Source organism: Scatophagus argus, chromosome 11, assembly GCF_020382885.2.
Source record: "Scatophagus argus isolate fScaArg1 chromosome 11, fScaArg1.pri, whole genome shotgun sequence".
NCBI lineage: Eukaryota > Metazoa > Chordata > Actinopteri > Scatophagidae > Scatophagus > Scatophagus argus.
Window position 1 is genome coordinate 9,997,855 of NC_058503.1, and position 22,172 is coordinate 10,020,026.

The following is a 22,172-nucleotide window of genomic DNA, read 5'->3' on the forward strand; positions in this document are numbered from 1 at the left end:
CCTACATCAGCTCCTCCACAATGGAGTCATTCATTAATTCTGATCGCCGTTGGATTAATCATTAAAGGGAAAAAGGTTGGGTTCAGCGGTGCCCATCACTGTCTCTAAGCAGAATGGGTTCAACAGCTCAAGCCAAATTACAATTTAAATCTTTTCTCTCTCTCTATCTCCCTCTCGTTGTTTACATACATTTTAACAACTACTGGGTTGAAACTTGTAGTAAGAGATTATATTCAAATCTGAATAACAATTATACTCTGAATGATTTGTGTTTCAGTTGTAAACTGCTAGTTGTTCACCTTGTATCTTTCTTGAAATGTCAGTTTTTGAGTCTTTTTAGTGTGTATTGCTCTGGTGCAGATCAGACAACAACATTCAAGTATATATGAACTCTCTCAGCAGCTTTGGACCATCTGCCGCCCTCTGGCATGAGAACCCACTCACAGCAACTTTTTGTCAACAGGAAATGGTCAGTATGAAATAAATTTAGACACAGGAATGTCAGAAGAAATATATTGCTTTTTGCTTGTCGGTTTTTTGTTTAACATCATTCATCCAACCACTTGGTGGCCTCCTCTTTCCTGCATGAATCTATTAAATTAGCATTTCAAATTTCATTCATCTATTTGTCACCCACACATACAAAATTAGAGCACAAGATCTGAACTGTAGGCTGTGCTTGAGTCTTTCAGTAAGAAGGACGTTCTGGTCCCACATTTGTATCTAATTCAAACATTCTTGCAAAACTTGAAAGATACCTTTGTTACCACAATTTGCAAAGCACATTTGAAAATGACAATGTAATCATTTTGCAAAAAATATGCAAATGATTAAAACTCAGTTTGTACAGTTGTCCTAAATGCAGCATGATGGGTGAGGTACACTTTCAGAGATTTCTTTTTCTCTTTTAAAGGTCTTTATTGAATGTAATCTAACGATAATAATAATAATAATAATAATACAAAATGCATATTTTGGTAGTTATCAATATGACAGTGAGAAATGTAACCATTGTATATCTGTTGTGTATATATATTTATTAAAACAGCAAATTCGGCATCAGCACGAATTTTTGTTGGCTGGTACTTCTGATTGATCTGAAATAATAATAATAAAAAAGCCTGATATATGCAGGCTGTAGTGGTTAAAAAAAACCCCTGAACTCTCCAGACCCGTGTATTTCCTCAGTCTCTTTTAAAGCAGAATAGCAGGCCTAAATATATGAAATATGAAGCCAATTATTATTTTTAAAATTTTTTATAATATATTGTAGTCCTGGCTCGATTCTTTGTGTTACACCCACTGCAGGTCTTTAGCATAAACAATGAGATAAAAATCCTGTCTTTATCTTCTGTAACAAATTTTTATAAGCTACAGAAGGCAGACAGGGCTTTATCTGTAACTGCCACTAAATGGTTCACTTGCCACATTCATCGTGAATGTGGCAAGTAAAGCATATGGCAAGTTTCACACAACACATTTGAGTTATTTATTGATTTTGTTTATTAGGCTATTGATCTGAAAGCTGTTTTACATTTAGTATTGTTAAACTTCATTTTCTTCTTCTTTTTATGCAACAACAACAAAGTTTAGTTGTTTTCCTAAAACTTCATTTGCATTTTCCATTGCTTTATTTATTTTAAGAGCAGCAGAAGAACAGCTGATGAAAGGGAGGGAATTGCTGAACACAATTTCATTTGGATTTTTATGGAATTTTAAAATGCAGGGATGACATACTGAGTAAAGTTTGAGGCAAACGACGGTACATACTGATCAGACAGTTAAAGAAAAGTGCGGCTGCAGCTGCACCTGCTAACGTTGACTTGTCGCCAAAAACAAGCCCGTTTTTTATTTGTTTCAGTGAGATTAATTGATATCCTCCCCTCCCACGTGTGCCTCGTGACGTGGCGACTCAGCTCCGCACACACGAGATGGAAGAAGTCCTTTGTCGGGTTTTTATCTCTGAACATGGATGCCGTGTAGCTCCACGATGCTTTTACTGATGTTAGTGTTAAACCTGAGCACAGCTGAAGGTATGTACAGTGAACGACCTTTTCTTTACGCAGGCAGCTTGTCTACGATGCAACGTGTTTGTTGTGTTGTACTGAAAATGAGGATAAAGAACAGATGGTACCGTACAGGTTGTGTTTGTAATATGTGCATAAGCTGTGGAGAGTTTTTAGTTAACCAAACCAAAGTCCTACTAGTTGCTAATTACCTGTTATATTTAAGTATTTAAAAATGACGGAGTCTTTGTGTCAGGTTTGTCGGCGTCGCTGACGCAGAAAAGGCTGAACCCCAATGCAGAGTCAAAATAGGGCAGGCAGGCGACGCAGAGGTCCAAGCAATGAACTTTATTTTGAAAAGAACAAAAACAGAAATACTCCTGGCATGGCTTGGCAAGACAAGGCAAGGCAAGGCAAAAAAGGCATACAAAAGTAACGCTCTGACAAAAGTGGCTGGGAAGACAAGGACTACATAGACAAGACAACGAAGAAAACCAAAAGCAAAGCTACAAGAAAACCGGGCACACAGGGGAAGAGACAATTTCAAAATAAAACGGGACATGACAAAAACCTTGAACATGAAACATGGCACACGGACTGAAATCAAAAGAGAGCATAACAAAAAACACCAGGCATGACACCGGCTAGTTCACCGGCAAGGTCACATGTAATCATGAAGAAAGATTGATTCAAACTCCTTTGTTCCCTGGTTACCAAGTGTTTTTCAACTAACTTAATATTTGAAAATCCAAAAATGAATACAAAATGACGGTAAGAGGAGACTCTTAATTCATCACATGCGGCACTACAGCGTAGTGAAACTCGTTTCCTTTGTGTTGAACCCATCCGTGAGGATCAGTGGGCAGCTTTTGTTCAAAACATGGGGAAAGATTCCACATGTAAGCCAGTGTGTTCCATGCAGTTTTATGCATTAAAAAGTGTGTTTTGTGTAAGTAAAGTTTTTTTTGTTAAAAATTACATTTTGTGTAAATTCATGTGGTTGGTTGGTTCACTTGCCACATTTACGATCAGTAAAGCATATGACAAGTTTCACACAACACATTTGAATTATTTATTGATTTTGTTTATTAGACTATTGATCTGAGAGCTGTTTTACATTTAGTATTGTTAAACTTCTTTTTTTTGCAACAACAACAAAGTTTTGTGGTTTTCCTAAAACTTCATTTGCATGTTCCATTGATTTATTTATTTTAAGAGCAGCGGAAGAACAGCTATTGAAAGGGAGGGAAAATGCTTCACAAGAACCTGGATGATTTTGCTGAACACAATTTCATTTGGATTTTTATGGAATTTTAAAATGCATGGATGACATACTGAGTAAAGTTTGAGGTGTTAATATTTGAAGCAAACGACGGTACATACTGATCAGACAGTTAATATTTTAATCGAAAACTCTGAATATAACTTCCGGATCAGTTTGTTTAAGTATAAGTTTAATTGGAAGTCAGACCGGACTGGCGACCCGGCTTCCCAATTTGGTTGAACTCTGGGAGGAGCAGATGCGCCGCTTCATGCCCAGGGGAGGCCTGCATCCAGCAACAGGCTCCCCACTGCCGGTGCAGACTCCGCGGGTCGAGCCGCCAGCCGCCGCAGAGATTAGCGACCCTGTCCCTGCTCCGTGGACCAAGCTACCTACCGCCGCGGAGATCAGTGCTCTAGTCCAGACCCTGATGGTGCAGCAGAGTGCCTGAGGCCTCACATTGTGTCCTGGCCCAGCTCTTGGGCAGACCCCCTGATGCATCAAGCCCCACTTGGGTGTTGAACTGGGGCCACCCGCCTGAGGTTTCAGGCCGGGCCTATGCCCTTCACCCGGGCTGAATCACTGACTTTGTTTTTCTTTGTTTATTGCTTTGGTTGTTCCCTCCTTCCTGGTCCCCCTCCACCCACACGGCCTGGTTATGCACTGGTTTTTCTGTTTAGGGACATCTGGGATCTGTCTCTAAAGGGGGGGGGGGATTTTTGAGTCCTTGTGTCATGTTTCATGTGTGTCTTGTGTTTCCATGTATTATGTTCAAGGTTTTTGTCATGTCCTGTTTTATTTTGAAAAGCACCACTTCCCCTGTGTGTTCTGTTTTCATGTAGCTTTGCTTTTTGGTTTTCCTGATTGCTTTCTCCCTCCTAATGTGTGTCACCTGTGTCTTGTTGTCATGTCTATTTAGTCCTTGTCTTCCCAGTCACCTTTGTAAGAGCGTCTTTTACCCATGTCAAGCCAGGAACATTTGTTTAGTTTTGCTTTGCCATGACTTGCCTTGTTTTTGCCAGGAGTTTAGCCACAGTTATTCATAGATCCTAGGACACAGTAAGTGTGTGCCTTTTTGAGTTGGTTTTTGTTATGTTAAAGTAAAGACTGTTGCTTGGACCTCCGCCTCGCCTGCCAGCCCTTTTTACACTCTGCATCGGGGTTCAGCTTTTTCTGCCTCAGCGACGGCAACATCCCTGACACCACGAGGATCAGTGGGCAGCTATTGTTCAATTGTGTGTTCCATGCGGTTTTATGCATTAAAAAATGTGTTTTAAGTAATTTTTTTTTGTTTTAATTACATTTTGTGTAAATTCATGTGTGTTTTTTCCTTTTGTTTAACCTTTCTGAGATGTGATCTGAATGCCTGATGAGAATTTCTGACTCTTGCAGCTCTACAGGTGATTGGAGGAAACATCACCGTGGGACAAGGAGGGACTGCTGTCTTACCGTGCGAAGTCATTGACACCACGGAGACGGTTACTCAGATTTCATGGCAGAGAAAAACCAGGAAAAAAACTGAGAATGAAAACTTCTTCACAGTCGTGTCCACACATGGACCAGAAGTTGTCACTGTACAAGATAAACGTTTTACATTTGTTGGGAGTGTTAATGACTGCAATGGAACACTCCAGTTTTCCAATGTCACACTGATGGATGAAGGCAGCTACGCATGTGTCTTCACTATGTTCCCCAGTGGAAACCACAAGACAGAAGTGCCTCTAAACGTGCTTGGTAAAATGTATTAATGTATTAATGTATTGCACTGGATATTTTCCATACATTCTTGCTTGCATGTTGACTCTTTGTGTACTGTAACTCTACTAGTTCCTTCAGTCTCAAGCCTCCAGTACAATATTCCTGTTCTGGGCAATGAGGAGGTTTTCCTGGTTCTGTGCACGGCTGCTGGTTCCAGGCCTCCCGCGGAGGTGAAGTGGTTGACTGGTACTCTGGAAGGAAAAGTGAGGGCAACAACCAACTCCACCAAGCATGACAACGGTACAACTACCACAGTCAGCTCTCTGTTTGGAGTACCAACCACAGAAATCAATAACCACGTGGTCCAGTGTGTCGTCACCAACGCAGCCCTGTTGAAAGAAGAAACCCTTCCCTTCACCTTGCAGGTCCACTGTGGGTATAAAAATAATTCCCTATTTCAGTTACTTGTGCAGCTAATGCGTATGTAATAAGCCTTGTTTCAGACTTGAATCTTGTTTTGTGTGTTATGTTAAAGGGACAGTTCACCACAGAAGTACAGATTTTTGTCATCTGTAATGCTCGATTAATTTGGTGTGAGTAGCTCAGTTTTGGAATCAGTGGCACTAAATGGCAGTTCACTTGTGGAGCTCAAAGTACCAAAAAAATGTTTAAGCAGGATGTTTGAACTTCCCGAACTTGTCTGTCAAAGCACCTCTTTGACTAGTGAAGTAACAGCATCCAATTTCTGCGTTTTGTCTTTGATGGAATATTTATTGCTCACCATTAATGTTCTTCAGTGTGGTAAGTTGAAGAATCCACAACCACCATCCATAAATCTCCATCCAGCCATACATTTGACCAAAACAACAATGCAGTGCTCGCCTCGTGCCTTCATTGTAAGTGATCTAAACCACAAAGATGACTCCTACTGGACCAGTGTGGTGTTCTTCATACACTTAGCTCTAGAAATGGCTCCTACATGGACATTAATAGAACAATAATAATTCAACAGTAATGCCTCTTTCCAGAAATCATTACTTAGTCACTCAAAATTTTTGCTGACAGCAAGGTCTGTGGATTATTCCGATCACCTCTAAAGTGATTTTTTTTTTTTTTTTTTGGTGCCCAAAAGTGACAGAGCCGTCACACGGTTGCCATTGGCACTTTTAAAACTGTGGATTGTTGTGACATGGAATTTCTCATTTCAAAAGGTTCATATTGTCATTTCAGTTGTCAGTTCTGCTGAAGGGTATTTTCATAGTGGAAGGCCTTAACTCATGCACACTACGTAATGGCTGATAATGTTCACTTGTTGAAGTGGTCAGATTTTGCATAATTTTATGGCTATAGGATTACATTTCATTTAGCCCATTTATCTTTAGAGCAACAAGATATATTGACATACAGTAGATGTATTGATACTGCGTTAATTTATATTGTGAACTCTTATTTCACTACTCTTTTGAAATGACTGTAGTGTTACACTGAGCTAAGCTAATGATCAGACCTTCCGTTTATAGTATTGTATTACAGAAGAGCAAGAACAATGATACATAAAATGAGAAAGACAGTGACAGAGGAAGCACAAAGAAACAGTCAGTTGCAAAATATTCTTTGTTTTCTGCAGTTTGGTTCCCAAGCAGAAGCACAAAAAGAGAACACAGTTAGAGGCCCAAGATAAATGACAATAACAAGTAACCAACATCTACTGTCTCCCTAAAGGGTAGACAACAACAATAGCAGATGGATAAGGTTAAACTTGATCAGTGCAAACTGAACCATTTTTCTGGTACTTTCCCAGTCTAACACCTGGTGCCTGTGGAACTCCCCCATACTGACTGTTGAAATCAAACCCTCCTTTGTTGTCTAGCCTGCCTTAAAGGGAAAGTAACTTGTAGAGAGACGACCAGTCATGAAGGCATTGCAGATGCAGTGTCAGTTATCTGATGTTATTTATTCAAACATTGCTGTGTGATGTATGATCTTGATTGCTATGACTTTGAACTATGATGATCTTATTATTTATTGAAGTCTCCATTTTTTACTGACAGAAAAGTGCTGGCAGGGTGCTGAGGAGCACAGACGTGAGTGCTGTGAGAGAAACAAAATGCAGCATGTTGATTTTTATTGACAATAACTTGGTCCCTAACTTAGCACCATGTTAACAAAGGGTTGACTAGACACAACTACAAACTTACAACTCATAGTGTTTTCATAGACTCTCATCAGCAACATTCGGCGTCTGGACAGCCTCCACGCACCACCACAAATTGGCTTCTCTGTCTAGGTTAATAAAGGTTCATGTACAAGTTTAGTATAAACAGACACAAAATAGATGCTGACATTGGATAAAGAACGCTGACATGGGCCTCTCCCCGTCTCTTGCAGTCCCACCCATGAAAGTTAACATTCGTGAACAAGCCAAAGACTCATTTGAATGTGTGTCTGACGCCAATCCGGATGCAGACTTTACCTGGAGCAGGTAACAAACGAGTTTCAGTTCAAACAATATTTACCTTGAAGCTCTGTTTGGTTTGTTCTTATCATAAGCTATTTTAAAACTAAACAAAGAAAAGCAGCACATTTTTGCATCCTAAAAGACTTTTTGTGTCATACCAAGATGCCGAACGGTCCAGGTAGACAACTAATGCAATATTTGGCTTCCACAAACTGTCTGAAATCTCATCTCAGTTGTTCATTGTTCTTACTAGAGTTTTGACCTGGCTGGAGTTTGTCAAAGGAACTGACTTGAGAGCAAATGTTCACCTTAGGTGGCGCCTGACTCTCTGGAGAAGTGTTCTCTTCACAGATTAAGCCTGGATGTCTTGTACCGGGCAGATGGCGTTCATGTCGTGTATATGTACCTTTTACTGTTGCTGCACCTCTTGTAATTATATTTTTATTGTTATTGAAACTCTGTTTATATTCATATTGCTTTTTGTACATCTTTGTGTGGCTGCTACACCTTTTATTGCTTGTATATCCTTCATTATATTCTGTTCCTTTTGTTATATGCCTTAATATTAATATATTACATTTGCACCTTATTCCTGCTTTATCTTTCATCGCTGCTTACATGTTCTCCATATATCCCCAGTTTTAGTCCAGCCAACAAATTTCACAACAGTGTATTTATACATCCTGAGTAACATAAAACATCTTGACTCTTGAATCGTGGACAGGCGATTTGAAAACGTCATTGTTGTGAACAGAGTCCCATGGGCCAGTGGGGTTATGGCACGGGCAGGCATAAACTGTGCTCAAAGAATACTGGTGCATTTTATTGATGATGTGTTGATTTCTTTGTCGTGCCTTTCTTCTGCTGGAGCAATATTCCAGCACGCAGTCAGCTCAAATAACTGATAGAGGAACTCTGGTGTTTGCAGAAAATTTTCGACATTTTTTGGTTGCTTTTACAAATATATCAGTTCCTGCTGCAATGCACTGAACAGATGAAAAATGCACAAATCTTTGCATCTTTGTCGTCAACTGCACAGCACATTTCACTATTTCAAAATCTACGCTATACTCAGACTAACTGATAAATTATCACAGAATTAGAGGCAACAACCTTGTGCTCTTAACATTTCAGTTAACTCACAGAACTTCTAAGAATAAGTTTGCAGCTTTTCGACTTTTTAAAATGTTTCTGGGAATTTAGAGTAAATCCAGTCACTGCTTCTTCAGTGGTTTCAACTGTGTGGTCTTAAATCCACCTCAGAGAGAAAAAAATGCCGAGCTTATTATTCCGAGATAATTGTTGTTTTTATATAAAGAGAATCTCACAATCTTGCCAGGCACGCACTTTGTCTTCTGTTGAAATACAGTATAAAGGCCATGCTGTCTATTATTAAGATCTTGCAGTGCAAATGTTACTGTAAAACAGTGCACATAAAACTAAAACAGGAAGCACTGACTGTAGTCCACTTTTTTATTTTTGGACACCTAGACCTGCCTGTTTCAAAAAATACATTCATGTCAAGGTAAAACAATTGACAACTACTGCTTTAAAGCCCTGCAGACTGCAGTAGAGTCAGTCAAAGTGTTTCTGATGTGGGTGAAAAAACATGGTGAGTTGATCGATATTTGCCTTAAAAGCAGCTTTGTGTTCGTTGTCTGGACTATAACTGATGACAGAGGATTTGGCTAAAAATTAAACTTTGTGTGTTGTCAGACAATCCTAAACAAATTTAAGAAGGACACTTTTAGATAATATTTAACTAAAAGGATTACTTTAGATGTATAGAAGGTGTGACCACTTCATAAAGGTCATTATCTGCTCTGAGAGCTGGCATAATTAATCATTTTTTAGGGTGGGTTGTTTTGTACAATATATATATATATACATCCTCCTCCATCCTATGCTGAAATGAAAGCATAATCACCATCACAACAACGTATGCACCATTTAATATGATAATAATAATATTCTTATTAATATTTAAATGTATTTGCCTATACATCTGAAGTCTTTATTTACTGTACATTTCAGTGCTTGTTCGTGTGTTTCAGACCTGACAACTCGTGGCCTCAGTCTGCTGTCCGAGTAGGTGCAACGTTACAGTTTCAGAGCATGACCCCTGAGCTAAATGGTCTCTATGAGTGCGAAGCATCGAACACCTTTGGAAGAAAACGTGGTCACCTCTATGTGCATGTGACTTCAGGTGAGGTCAGGTTTGATTTGGCTGTGGGTTTTTGTCAAATGTTGTTGGTGTTTTTTGCCTTTGTTGTTATTCTGTTTCTGGATTTCAGTCCTCTGATGTTGCTTGCTTTTGTTAACATTTTTTTATTAGCTTGACCTGACATGGAATTGCTGAATGTGATCAGGATTCCCTTCAGACCTCCCCATGGAGGTATTTCAACCATGTTGAACTGAAAGAGCAAACCAGGACAAACTCAGTAGCTAACTGGTGAATGATTTCGTCCATTTGGCATCTGGCAAGCAGCTGAAAGGTTTGGCTGTCTCGCCTTTTGCCACCGCAACCCAGACAAGTGTAAAACACCAGTGAAGGATGACTTGCTGCCCACACTCCATCCAGTGTGTTACAGGGAATAATTCAGTTCTGTGTGTGCAACTACGTAGCACAAGCATGTCCAATCTTGTGAAGGTCTTTAGTAAATGATGTTCAAAGACCTTTTTCTTTTTGGCATGTCATAACAGGAACAGATGTGATTACTGACTGCATTCAGTTCAGCTGAGCTACTTTCAAGGTGTGGTATTGTACATGCTAGCTCACTGTCATGACTTACTGGGACCCCTGATGGAACTGAGCCATTGTTAAAGATATTTGTTTCCTAAGTATAAATACATAAAACAGTAGAACAAGTAAAAATAAACGTGTGAGCTGTCACCATATTACACTGAAACTGAACTCATGAATCAGTAAAATCACTGTGCACAGAGCCTCACACACTGTTTCTTTGCTCATTAAAGCAGTCACAAACAGTGACAGTGACACCATGAGTTATCTTAATTTAATGACGGTATGTTTTCCTCTCTGGATTCCATCGCTTCATTAAAGCCCAGAACTTATTGTCTGACCTGATTTGACTGCCAAAGGATAAAGATATGCTTTGATGTGGTTTTCATTTCAGGACTTTTGTTGTGGGCAGCAGCAGAACAACATATTATATTTTATCATAACTGGATGTGCCTGCTAAACTAGTGTACCATATTATATTTCCTGTTCCTGTATTCTTCTCTCTTGCTGTCTGTCTTCCTGCAGAGGTCTGCCGTGTTTGTTGGGCCTTATTTGTTATTTTGCTCATCCTCATTGCTTTTGCTGCTGGTGCAGGGTGGTACCTCTATAAAACTGGGAAATTTCAAAGGTACAGTAATATGACAGTAGTACTGCATGCAAATGAGTGGATAAATATGTCAAGTGTGTAAGTATAAATTATACATACACTGTAAATCTTTTGTTATTTGGTAGGTTTTTTTCAAGGTCAGAAGAGGGCACAAGCAGAGAGAGAGAACCAGTACGAACATCCTCCAGATCACGTGAACGCACTGATCATGGAGAAGAAGAAGAAGAAGAAGACGAAGAAAGAGAAGAAGAGAGGCCATTATAGGCAGAGGTAGAGGATTTAGTAGTTAAAGGTGTTTGGTTTAATTCTTACTGGTTTGTCTTTTTTTCAGCTTAGTTTTTTTCTAATTTTTTTTTTTTTTTTAACAGAAATCCTTGTATACAAACAAGGAATTTGACTCTGCTTAGTCTCTTTGCTCTCAAAGTACACAACAGACACTTCACATATTAGAGTAAAAACCAGAAGGGGGCAGTAAGAAACGTAAAAGATACTATATACAATATGGTAAAGATTAAAAGATAAGATAAAAAAAAGATCTTGAATTTCCCCTGGGATCAATAAAGTATCTATCTATCTGTAAAAAATACTATATATAAGAACAGTGGATCTGTGTAATAGTGCAATGACAGTGTAGGTAGACTAACATTTTAAAAATAAAAACAGTGCAATGCAATGCAGTGCAAAAGACAGATAATAATATTACTGTATGGTTAAAGAAATGAGGTAGATGAGCAGGACATTTGTGATTGTCATTGTCCAGTGTAAGGATGGGGGGCTATTTCAAAGTGTTGAACAAAGTGAAAATATGTGGAGACACATTTGAAACCCTCTTTGACATCCGTGGCAGCGGCGAGTTGTAGCACAGTTGATGTGGCGTCATACAGACGCCACGGCTAACATTTCATTCCTGACTCAGCTGGTTAATGAACAGCAACACACAGAGCTCAGATTCACACAGATTGTTTGGAGTAAAGCAGGTGTCCTGCTTTCACCTTTATTTTACCAGGAAGTCCCATTTAATTCTGTTTCCTTTGGAAAGTTTATGATTTCAGCTTTTCTCTTAACAGTTTTAATTTAATTATATTAAAATAAGCTGCAGGCATGTTTGAAATACCAACAGCTGCCTTTACAATCGGTGCTTAAGACAGCTGTTATTGTATTTATGAGTCTAATGAGAGATGAGGACAGGAGGGGAGATATTAGCCTGTCCCTGCCTCAGCCCCATGCTTGTTGAACTGCATTTGAGCATGTGGAGCTGACATGTTTTGTGGTTGCCGTTCTGTGCGCTTGTGTCACTTACACGCTCCCATTTTTATATGTGGAAGTTTAAAAATGAATGAAACACAATAGAGGAACTTGTTTCTTGCTCTTCTTTTTCTGGTGTGGCTTCCCCCTAAAAACAACAAAGCATGTGAATACTGATTTGGACATCAGTTACCATGGCGATGATCCAAGTCTTGAAACATCTGGGTCAGCTTTAGTCCCCCCAAATTACCAACAACTTTTTTTCTTGTAGTCAGATGTCATTCCTTAAGTATGTTTTACTGCTAATAGGGGTGATTGAAAGTTGTAGCCCAGCATTTTTATGTGTCCCCAATTTACAGATGTTCCCTAATCACCTCACAAGCGATTGGTTAGCACTTAGTGGGCTGCTGCCACTGGAGAACTCAGGCACATGAAGTGGGTTTGTGAGACAGAAGCTCAGTTGGGTTTTGGCAGAGTGACATTAGACATTCTCAGATGTGAAATTGAGCGAAGCTTGATTCTTAGCTGTAGACTGTTGAGATAGAAGTCACCATCAGGGTGACCTCTGACCATCCTTTCTTTCCAGTTAAGTGGATTAACTTGGTGAGTTAGCCACATGAAGTTGCCCGGTTGGCATTAAGATTTGTGATACTTTGAATCATGTGTTATTTAAGACCAGTAAGGATATAACATGTCCGTAATACTTTGTACTAGTTTTGTTTATTTTTAAATCTGTTTCTTTTTCAGATGTGTTTTGTGTACATTTTTTATATTATGTGTCTTACTGTTTGCCTCAAACCAAGAGCTGCTGAACGAAATTTAGTTTATGCTTTGCATAATGACTCCTGATTCTTCTAGAAGAAGAAGAAGACGAAGAATCACTTTATTGGCAGGATATATGTTTTTACATACACACACTGAATTTGTCTTCTGCATTTGACCCATCCTCAGTTGAACACGCATGCAACGGACAGGCTAGCACAACGGCACAATAGATATCCTGAAGTTCAGTTATGGTCTTTGTTTCTGGTGTGCTGCTCTAAGTTCATTAAAGGTCAAAATGAAGTTACAAATGATGAAGAAAACAATTATTCTGTAATGAATAAGAGCTGTGTTCTTGCATTTAGTTCACTTGGACCCCAAAATACCAACCTGCTAATGGAGCTGCAGCAAAGAAGGGGAACCATGAATGTGTTCACCAGACTTTGTGTTGAATCATGGAGCATGTTTGCACTGCATTAATGATGCATGAGACTTTCTGGTTACCCTTAATGAAAAGTTGTGTGTTGTTAGATGTGGTTGAAAACCCCACAGGGAGCCTTTAAGTGCACTGCGCAAATAAGCTTCAGAAATTAAAATGCAGTGTCAGGTCAAGGCAGAGATGGTCCCAAGTCATTTTTGACAAGTACAAGACATGTCTCAAGTCTCTGAAGGTTGTAATGAGCATTCTGCTGCATGACTTTCTTTAAGGAATTCAGCGCATTTAATCTATTACAGTAACCCTTTATCTATGAACAAGCAGTATCAGCATTATTTTTTTAATGTGATAACTTTAAACAGGTTATGTCCAGCCACTGTGTCACAGAACCTCATATGAAAGCTGGGAGTAAATCAAGCCTGCTGCTGTGAGAAAGCAGAGATGAAGGTGACACACTGTAGGAGTCCAGTGAGCAGAGGGAGGAAGGTTTTTGCTGAAGGGTAGACCACACAACTGAATCATGTGATATCAGTCAGTGTGTGTGTGAGTCTCTACTGCAAATTCTGCAGATGAAATCTGTACAGAAGAGAAGGTAGAAGACCGAGAAGAAACCCACAGTCAGCCCTCTATGTAAACAAGTGTGGCAAGCACGCAAATTCTGCTCTTTATTTTGATGAATAACCCGCAAAATGCACTCTGTTGAATTCAGACATAGAGTTCGCTCGTTGTGATTAGTAATCCCCGGCCAGTTAAACAGTGAAATCTTATGTCGTCGTCTTCAGTCTCCTTTACAAGAGAAGCTATATGTCAGATCTCTGTAGTGAGAACAACCAGGCCCCCTTTTGGCTAGAAACACGCAGTGTAAAAGTTCATATTAAAAAAAAAAAAAAAAAAAAGCTGTGCATCAATGGGGCCTAAAAAAAAAATTAAATCCTGTAGTTTTTACGTTCACCTTTGCTTGCAGTTGGGTGGTGCACTGTCACCTCACGGCAAGAAAGTTCCAGGTTCAAATCCAGTCTGGACCCTTCTGTGCATGTTCTGTGCCTGCGTGGGTTTTCTTCCGGGTACTCCGGCTTCCTCCCACAATCCCCCAAAACACGCACATTAGGTTGATTGGCTACTCTACATTGCCCCTAGGTGTGAGTGTGCTCCAACCCCCCTGCTTCAGTCTCTCTCCACCAACTGTCATTCTGTCTGTCAACGTGTCCTTGTGGATCTAATCTAATCTTTCGTTCTTTTCTTGTCTTGATGCTTTCTTTCATGTGAAGCATTGTGAATTGCCTTGTTGTTGAAAGGTACTGCACAAATAAACTTGCCTTGCTTTGCCAAACATATAAATCTCTGAGATGGAGGGTGAATGATAAATACACATCCTTGTTATGATATTGTTTTGGTCATTGAATCTGATTTGAAATTTAAAAGCTGCTATAATCATTTGAAGCTTAATTGGTCAAAAGATTTTAAAGACAAAGGACAACCTGTTTTTAGGCAGTTTCATTCAGCAAGTATTCAGTGCACGTGCTCAGATTGACAGAAAAAGAAGCCAAGCCGATCAGAGGAAGTCATTGAGTCAAATGAACGCTGGACTCCACTTTCCTGAGGATGTGGTTAATACATGGAGAAACTGGTTAACCTGATCAGAAGGACGTGTCAGAAACATCCTGGGGTTGCCATACCAGGCAGTGATGCATGAACAGTCCCCCGGAAGATGGAGGAGGAGGAGGGGCTTTCCTCAACTTCCTCAGGAAGTGGAGTCACTGCTGGGCATATAGAGGGTTATAGTTCCTAATAGCCGAGCCAAGTGAACGATCTCCACAGTGACGATCTCCACAGTGGAGCCATCAATGCTCAGCAGCTCCTCTGAAGTCCATAGTCATCTCTTTGGTCTCGTCGACATGAAAATGTTTTTGAGTCTTTTTAGTGTGTATTGCTCTGGTGCAGATCAGACAACAACATTCAAGTATATATGAACTCTCTCAGCAGCTTTAGACCATCTGCCGCCCTCTGGCATGAGAACCCACTAACAGCGACTTTTTGTCAACAGGAAATGGCCAGTATGAAATAAATTTAGACACAGGAATGTCAGAAGAAATATATTGCTTTTTGCTTGTCTTAGTCGTTTTTTTGTTTAACATCATTCATCCGACCACTTGGTGGCCTCCTCTTTCCTGCATGGAATCTATTGAATTAGTATTTCAAATTTCATTCATCTATTTGTCACCCACACATACAAAATTAGAGCACAAGATCTGAACTGTAGGCTGTGCTTGAGCCTTTCAGTAAGAAGGACATTCTGGTCCCACATTTGTATCTAATTCAAACATTCTTGCAAAACTTGAAAGATACCTTTGTTACCACAATTTGCAAAGCACATTTGAAAATGACAATGTAATCATTTTGCAAAAAATATGCAAATGATTAAAGCTCAGTTTGTACAGTTGTCCTAAATGCAGCATGATGGGTGAGGTACACTTTCAGAGAATTCTTTTTTTCTTTTAAAGGTCTTTATTGAATGTAATCTAACGATAATAATAATAATAATAATACAAATGCATATTTTGGTAGTTATCAATATGACAATGAGAAATGTAACCATTGTATATCTGTTGTGTATATATATTTATTAAAACAGCAAATTCGGCATCAGCACGAATTTTTGCTGGCTGGTACTTCTGATTGATCTAAAAAAATAATTTAGAAACCCTAATATATGCAGGCTGTAGTGGTTAAAAAAAACAAAACCCTGAACTCTCCAGACCTGTGTATTTCAGTCTCTCAGTCTCTTTTAAAGCAGAACAGCAGGCCTATGAAATATGAATCCAATTATTATTTTTTAAATTTTTTATAAAACTGGTTGTCAGATCTAAACGTTTACATAAATACAAAAATATAAATTGATCCATGAAGTAACCTTACTGATCTGTTAGCTATGAACTAATCACATGAAGTCACAGTAACTTGATCAGTTGTTCATAGTGAGCAGAACACGTTAAGATCAGATCCCGAGCGATCCGGAAACAGCAGCCTGGGGAGGTGAAGTGAGGTGAAGCTCCTGTTTCCGCTGTGCGCAGGATCGCTCACCATCTGCACTTTAAAATCGGCTGCACGTCTCCATCGTTCTGTACGGTAAAGCGTGTCACTGTAGTCCTGCCTCTGCCTTCTCCACTCGACTCTTTGTGTTACTTCCACTGCAGGTGTTTAGCACGAGCAACGACAGCTTCTTCATCTTCTGTAACAAATCTTTATAAGCTACAGGAATTTACTACAATTCGCGCACCCTAACTTCCTCACAGCTAATTTGCCTCTGACAGACGGGACTTTATCTGTTACTGCCACTAAATACGATCAGTTTTGTTGATTAACCTATTGATGTGAGAGCTGTTTTACATTGAGTATTATTCAGCTTTTTTAATTAAACAAAACAAACAAATTATTATGACTTGTCAAACATGAACATTTTATTAAACAAACATTTTTTGCAACAACAACAGCAGTTTAGTTGTTTTCCTGACACTTCATCCCTTTGATTTATTTAAGGGAATCGGTATGAAGGAGAGGGAGGATGCAACAAGAATCTGGATGATATTGCGTCATGACTTTCATCGTGAAACCCCAGGAAGTCCCGCCCGCGTGTGCCTCATGACGTGACTACTCAGCTCCGCAGAGACGAGATGGAAAAATACTTTGGCGCATTTTTATCTCTGAACATGGATGCCGTGTAGCTCCACGATGCTTTTACTGATGTTAGTGTTAAACCTGAGCACAGCTGAAGGTATGTACAGTGAACGACCTTTTCTTTACGCAGGCAGCTTGTCTACGACGCAACGTGTTTGACGTGTTGTTAGGAAAATACGACACAAGCAACTGAGGGATAAAGAAGTATGAATGGATTTTTGCTGATAAAATAAGACGTACCAAAAGGGTTTATTTTACAGTAAAGGTTTTATTTCACAGCATAACAAAGATGGTCGACATTATAATGGAAGGAAAAACAACAGCATTCAAATTGTAATTTATTACTCCAGCTGACCTGAAAATGAGGATAAAGAACAGATGGTACCGTACAGGTTGTTTTTGTAATATGTGCATAAGCTGTAGAGTTTTTAGTTAACCAAACCAAAGTCCTACTAATGGCTAATTGTCTGTTATATTTAAATATTTAAAAATGACTCTTTGTCATTTTTTTTTTCATTGCTAGTTCACCGGCAGGTTCACATTTAATCAGACGTAACTCATTAAGAAAGATTGATTCAAACTCCTTTGTTCCCTGGTTACCAAGTGTTTTTCACATAATTTAAACATGAAATCCAAAAATTAATGCAAAATGACATCACAGTAAAAGAATGAAGAGAATGGATGAATTCTCATGAGAATTTCTGACTCTTGCAGCTCTACAGATGATTGGAGGAAACATCACCGTGGGACAAGGAGAGACTGCTGTCTTACCGTGCAAAGTCACTGACACCACGGAGACGGTTACTCAGATTTCATGGCAGAGAAAAACCAGAAAAAAAGCTGAGAATGAGAACTTCTTCACAGTCGTGTCCACAAATGGAATAATGGTTGTCAATGGAGAAGATAAACGTTTTAAATTTGTTGGGAGCGTTAATGACTGCAATGGAACACTCCAGTTTTCCAATGTCACACTGATGGATGAAGGCAGCTACGCATGTGTCTTCACTATGTTCCCCAGTGGAAACCACAAGACAGAAGTGCCTCTAAACGTGCTTGGTAAAATACATTAATGTATTAATGTATTGCACTGGATATTTTCCATTCATTCTCGCTTGCATGTTGACTCTTTGTGTACTGTAACTCTACTAGTTCCTCCAGTCTCAAGCCTCCAGTACAATATTCCTGTTCTGGGCAATGATGAGGTTTCCCTGGCTCTGTGCACGGCTGCTGGTTCCAGGCCTCCCGCGGAGGTGAAGTGGTTGACTGGTACTCTGGAAGGAAAAGTGAGGGCAACAACCAACTCCACCAAGCATGACAACGGTACGACTACCACAGTCAGCTCTCTGTTTGGAGTACCAACCACAGAAATCAATAACCACGTGGTCCAGTGTGTCGTCACCAACGCAGCCCTGTTGGAAGAAGAAACCCTTCCCTTCACCTTGCAGGTCCATTGTGGGTATAAAAATAATTCCCTATTTCAGTTACTTGTGCAGCTAATGCGTATGTAATAAGCCTTGTTTCAGACTTGAATCTTGTTTTGTGTGTTATGTTAAAGGGACAGTTCACTCCAGTACCGCTCCAGTACTGAAAGTACCGATTTTTTTCATCTGTAATGCTCGATTAATTTGGTGTGAGTAGCTCAGTTTTGGAATCAGTGGCACTAAATGGCAGTTCACTTGTGGAGCTCAAAGTACCAAAAAAATGTTTAAGCAGGATGTTTGAACTTGTTGAACTTTTCGCCCTGGGCGAACACCCCCTGTTTTATTTTTTTTATGTAGAGCATAAAAATCTTGAAAAGAAAATTTACATCTACAGCTGACGTCCGATGCATCTACATTACAGTCTTTCAAAATTCCACCATCAGAAGAACGTACTGTTTTTGAACCATTCAGAATCAACTTTTTTTTCCACTTTTTTTTTTTTAAAGCATTCACCATTATGTCTCTGTCAACCATCAACATGACTTGCTACTTAAGGTGAATGAGACATCTGGAGGCCAACAGTCCAGTCCAATCTATTCTATTCTATTCTATTCTATGAAATGTAGACAGCGCCCTCTCTTGGAATCAAATTAAATAGCAATACAGGCTCATGGCAGTCATTGGCCTTGAGATTCATCGACGCATTGCTTTCTTGATCCATCCTTCCATTTTCTATACCGCTTATCTGGCAGGGTCGCGGGGGAGCTGGAGCCTATCCCAGCTGGCTACGGGCGAGAGGCGGGGTACACCCTGGCCAGTCAATCGCAGGGCCAACATACAAACACGAACAACCACACACTCTCACACTCACACCTAGGGGCAATTTAGAGTAGCCGATTAACCTAATGTGCATGTGCATGTTTTTGGTATTGTGGGAGGAAGCCGGAGAACCCGGAGAAAACCCATGCAGTCACAGGGAGAACATGCAGAGAACTCCACATAGAAGGGCCCAGACCAGGATTCGAACCTGGAAGCCTCTTGCTATGAGGCGACAGTGCTAACCACTGCACCACCGTGCCGCCCATGCTTTCTTGATATTTAAGGGATTGTTTTATGGATTTTCTAGAATGCTGTGGACTGGATTGAGATGGTCCATGTCCATGAGTGAACTAGAAGGCTAATTATAAGACCAACGGGTGAACCCAAATATTGCCAGGTGGGGTGTTAGTGCTTAGACAGACTATCAATATATCGGGTCAGAACTTTTGGTAATGTTCTATCAGACTAATCCCTGTGGTATAAATCTACTTCATGATACAAGGATTTCACATCCTGTCCATGATGAAATCACATGTAAAACATTTTTTTTCTCTAAATCTTTTTCCCTCATGACATGAGCTCAGTTTATCACCAATGAGTCATAACATTATTACTACTGACAGGTGAAGTGAATAACATTGATTATCTCAGAATAACAGAATAACAACAGAAACTCAGAAATCAGAAGCACGATCCTATTCACACATTGTGTTTTTTATGAGGGGAACAGTTGTTTTGTTCTGTTTCATTTTCATCATCTTTTCCTGCGTGGAAGCTACTGAATTTGTTATGTTTTACACTCGTATGTTCACGTTTCACATGAAAACAATGAATGGAGACTCACAATAATAATACAGAATAAATATTTTTGATTGATTTATCAATACGGCAATAAGAAATATAAAGTCTCTTTTAAAACAGAACAGTAGGCTTAAATATATCAAATATGAACCTAATCTATTTTTGTTTTTATCAAACTGGTTGTCAGATCTAAACGTTTACATAAACAAAAATATAAATTGATCCATGAAATAACCTTACTGATCTGTTAGCTATGAACTAATCACATGAAGTCACAGTAACTTGATCAGTTGTTCATAGTGAGCAGAACACGTTAAGATCAGATCCCGAGCGAACCGGAAACAGCAGCCTGGGGAGGTGAAGTGAGGTGAAGCTCCTGTTTCCGCTGTGCGCAGGATCACTCACCATCTGCACTTTAAAATCGGCTGCACGTCTCCATCGTTCTGTACGGTAAAGCGTGTCACTGTAGTCCTGCCTCTGCCTTCTCCACTCGACTCTTTGTAGCATAAACAATGAGATAAAAATCCCGTCTTCTTTATCTTCTGTAACAAATCTTTGTAAGCTACAGAAGGCAGGCAGGGCTTTATCTGTAACTGCCACTAAATGGTTCACTTGCCACATTTACGATCAGTGAAGCATATGACAAGTTTGATTTTGTTTATTAGACTATTGATCTGAGAGCCGTTTTACATTTAGTATTGTTAAACTTTGTGCAACAACAACAACGTTTAGTGGTTTTCCTAAAACTTCATTTGCATGTTTCATGCATGTTTATTTATTTTAAGAGCAGCGGAAGAACAGCTAATGAAAGGGAGGGAAGATGCTTCACAAGAACCTGGATGATTTCATTTGGATTTTTATGGAATTTTAAAATGCATGGATGACATACTGAGTAAAGTTTGAGGTGTTAATATTTGAAGCAAACGACGGTACATACTGATGAGACAGTTAAAGAATTTGTAAAAGTGCGGCGCCAGTGTTAAACCTGAGCACAGCTGAAGGTATGTACAGTGAACGACCTTTTCTTTGCGCAGGCAGCTTGTCTACGACGCAACGTGTTTGACGTGTTGTTAGGAAAATACGACACAAGCAACTGAAGGAAAAACAAGTATGAATGGATTTTTACTGATAAAATAAGACGTACCAAAACGTTTTATTTTACAGTAAAGGTTTTATTTCACAGTATAACAAAGATGGTCGACATTATAATGGAAGGACAAACAAAAGCATTCAAATTGTAATTTATTACTCCAGCTGACCTGAAAATGAGGATAAAGAACAGATGGTACCGTACAGGTTGTGTTTGTAATATGTGCATAAGCTGTAGAGTTTTTAGTTAACCAAACCAAAGTCCTACTAATGGCTAATTGTCTGTTATATTTAAGTATTTAAAAATGACTCTTTGTCATTTTTTTTAAAAAAATGAGTCATTGCTAGTTCACCGGCAGGTTCACATTTAATCAGACGTAACTCATTAAGAAAGATTGATTCAAACTCCTTTGTTCCCTGGTTACCAAGTGTTTTTCAACTAACTTATAATTTGAAAATCCAAAAATGAATACAAAATGACATTACGGTAAGAGGAGACTCTTAATTCATCACACGCGTCACTACAGCATAGTGAAACTCGTTTCCTTTGTGTTGAACCCATCCATGAGGATCAGTGGGCAGCTTTTGTTCAAAACATGGGGAAAGATTCCACATGTAAGCCAGTGTGTTCCATGCAGTTTCAGGCATTAAAAAGTATTTTGGTGAAGTTTTTTAAGTTTAAAATTACATTTTGTGTAAATTCATGTGTGTTTTTTCCTTTTGTTTAAGCTTTCTGAGATGTGATCTGAATGCCTGATGAGAATTTCTGACTCTGACAGCTCTACAGGTGATTGGAGGAAACATCACCGTGGGACAAGGAGAGACTGCTGTCTTACCGTGCAAAGTCATTGACACCACGGAGACGGTTAGTCAGATTTCATGGCAGAGAAAAACCAGAAAAAAAACAGAGAATGAGAACTTCTTCACAGTCGTGTCCACACATGGAGCAAAGGTTATCAATGTAAAAGATAAACGTTTTACATTTGTTGGGAGCTTTAATGAAAGCAATGGAGCACTCCAGTTATCCAATGTCGCACTGATGGATGAAGGCAGCTACGCATGTGTCTTCACTATGTTCCCCAGTGGAAACCACAAGACAGAAGTGCCTCTAAACGTGCTTGGTAAAATGCATTAATGTATTCATGTATTGC

General features: G+C 39.4%; 2 protein-coding genes across 2 annotated transcripts in view; both read left to right on the forward strand.

Annotated features, from left to right (window-relative positions):
• Positions 1-1,875: 1,875 nt before the first annotated feature.
• Positions 1,876-5,475, forward strand: LOC124067632 (nectin-1-like). Its single transcript, XM_046405166.1, has 3 exons — positions 1,876-2,033; positions 4,660-5,001; positions 5,095-5,475. Exons 1-3 carry the CDS (start codon positions 1,973-1,975, stop codon positions 5,451-5,453), a joined length of 762 nt encoding a protein of 253 aa, XP_046261122.1. The 5' UTR covers positions 1,876-1,972; the 3' UTR covers positions 5,454-5,475.
• The window catches only part of LOC124067625 (hemicentin-1-like), a 48,118-nt gene continuing 31,217 nt past the window's right edge, over positions 5,272-22,172 (forward strand). Inside the window, exons 1-5 of the mRNA XM_046405154.1 lie at positions 5,272-5,397; positions 16,754-16,988; positions 17,606-17,947; positions 18,041-18,343; positions 21,801-22,142. Coding sequence (XP_046261110.1) covers positions 16,928-16,988; positions 17,606-17,947; positions 18,041-18,343; positions 21,801-22,142 — 1,048 coding nt within the window. The 5' untranslated portion in view covers positions 5,272-5,397; positions 16,754-16,927. The remainder of the gene's footprint in view (positions 5,398-16,753; positions 16,989-17,605; positions 17,948-18,040; positions 18,344-21,800; positions 22,143-22,172) is intronic.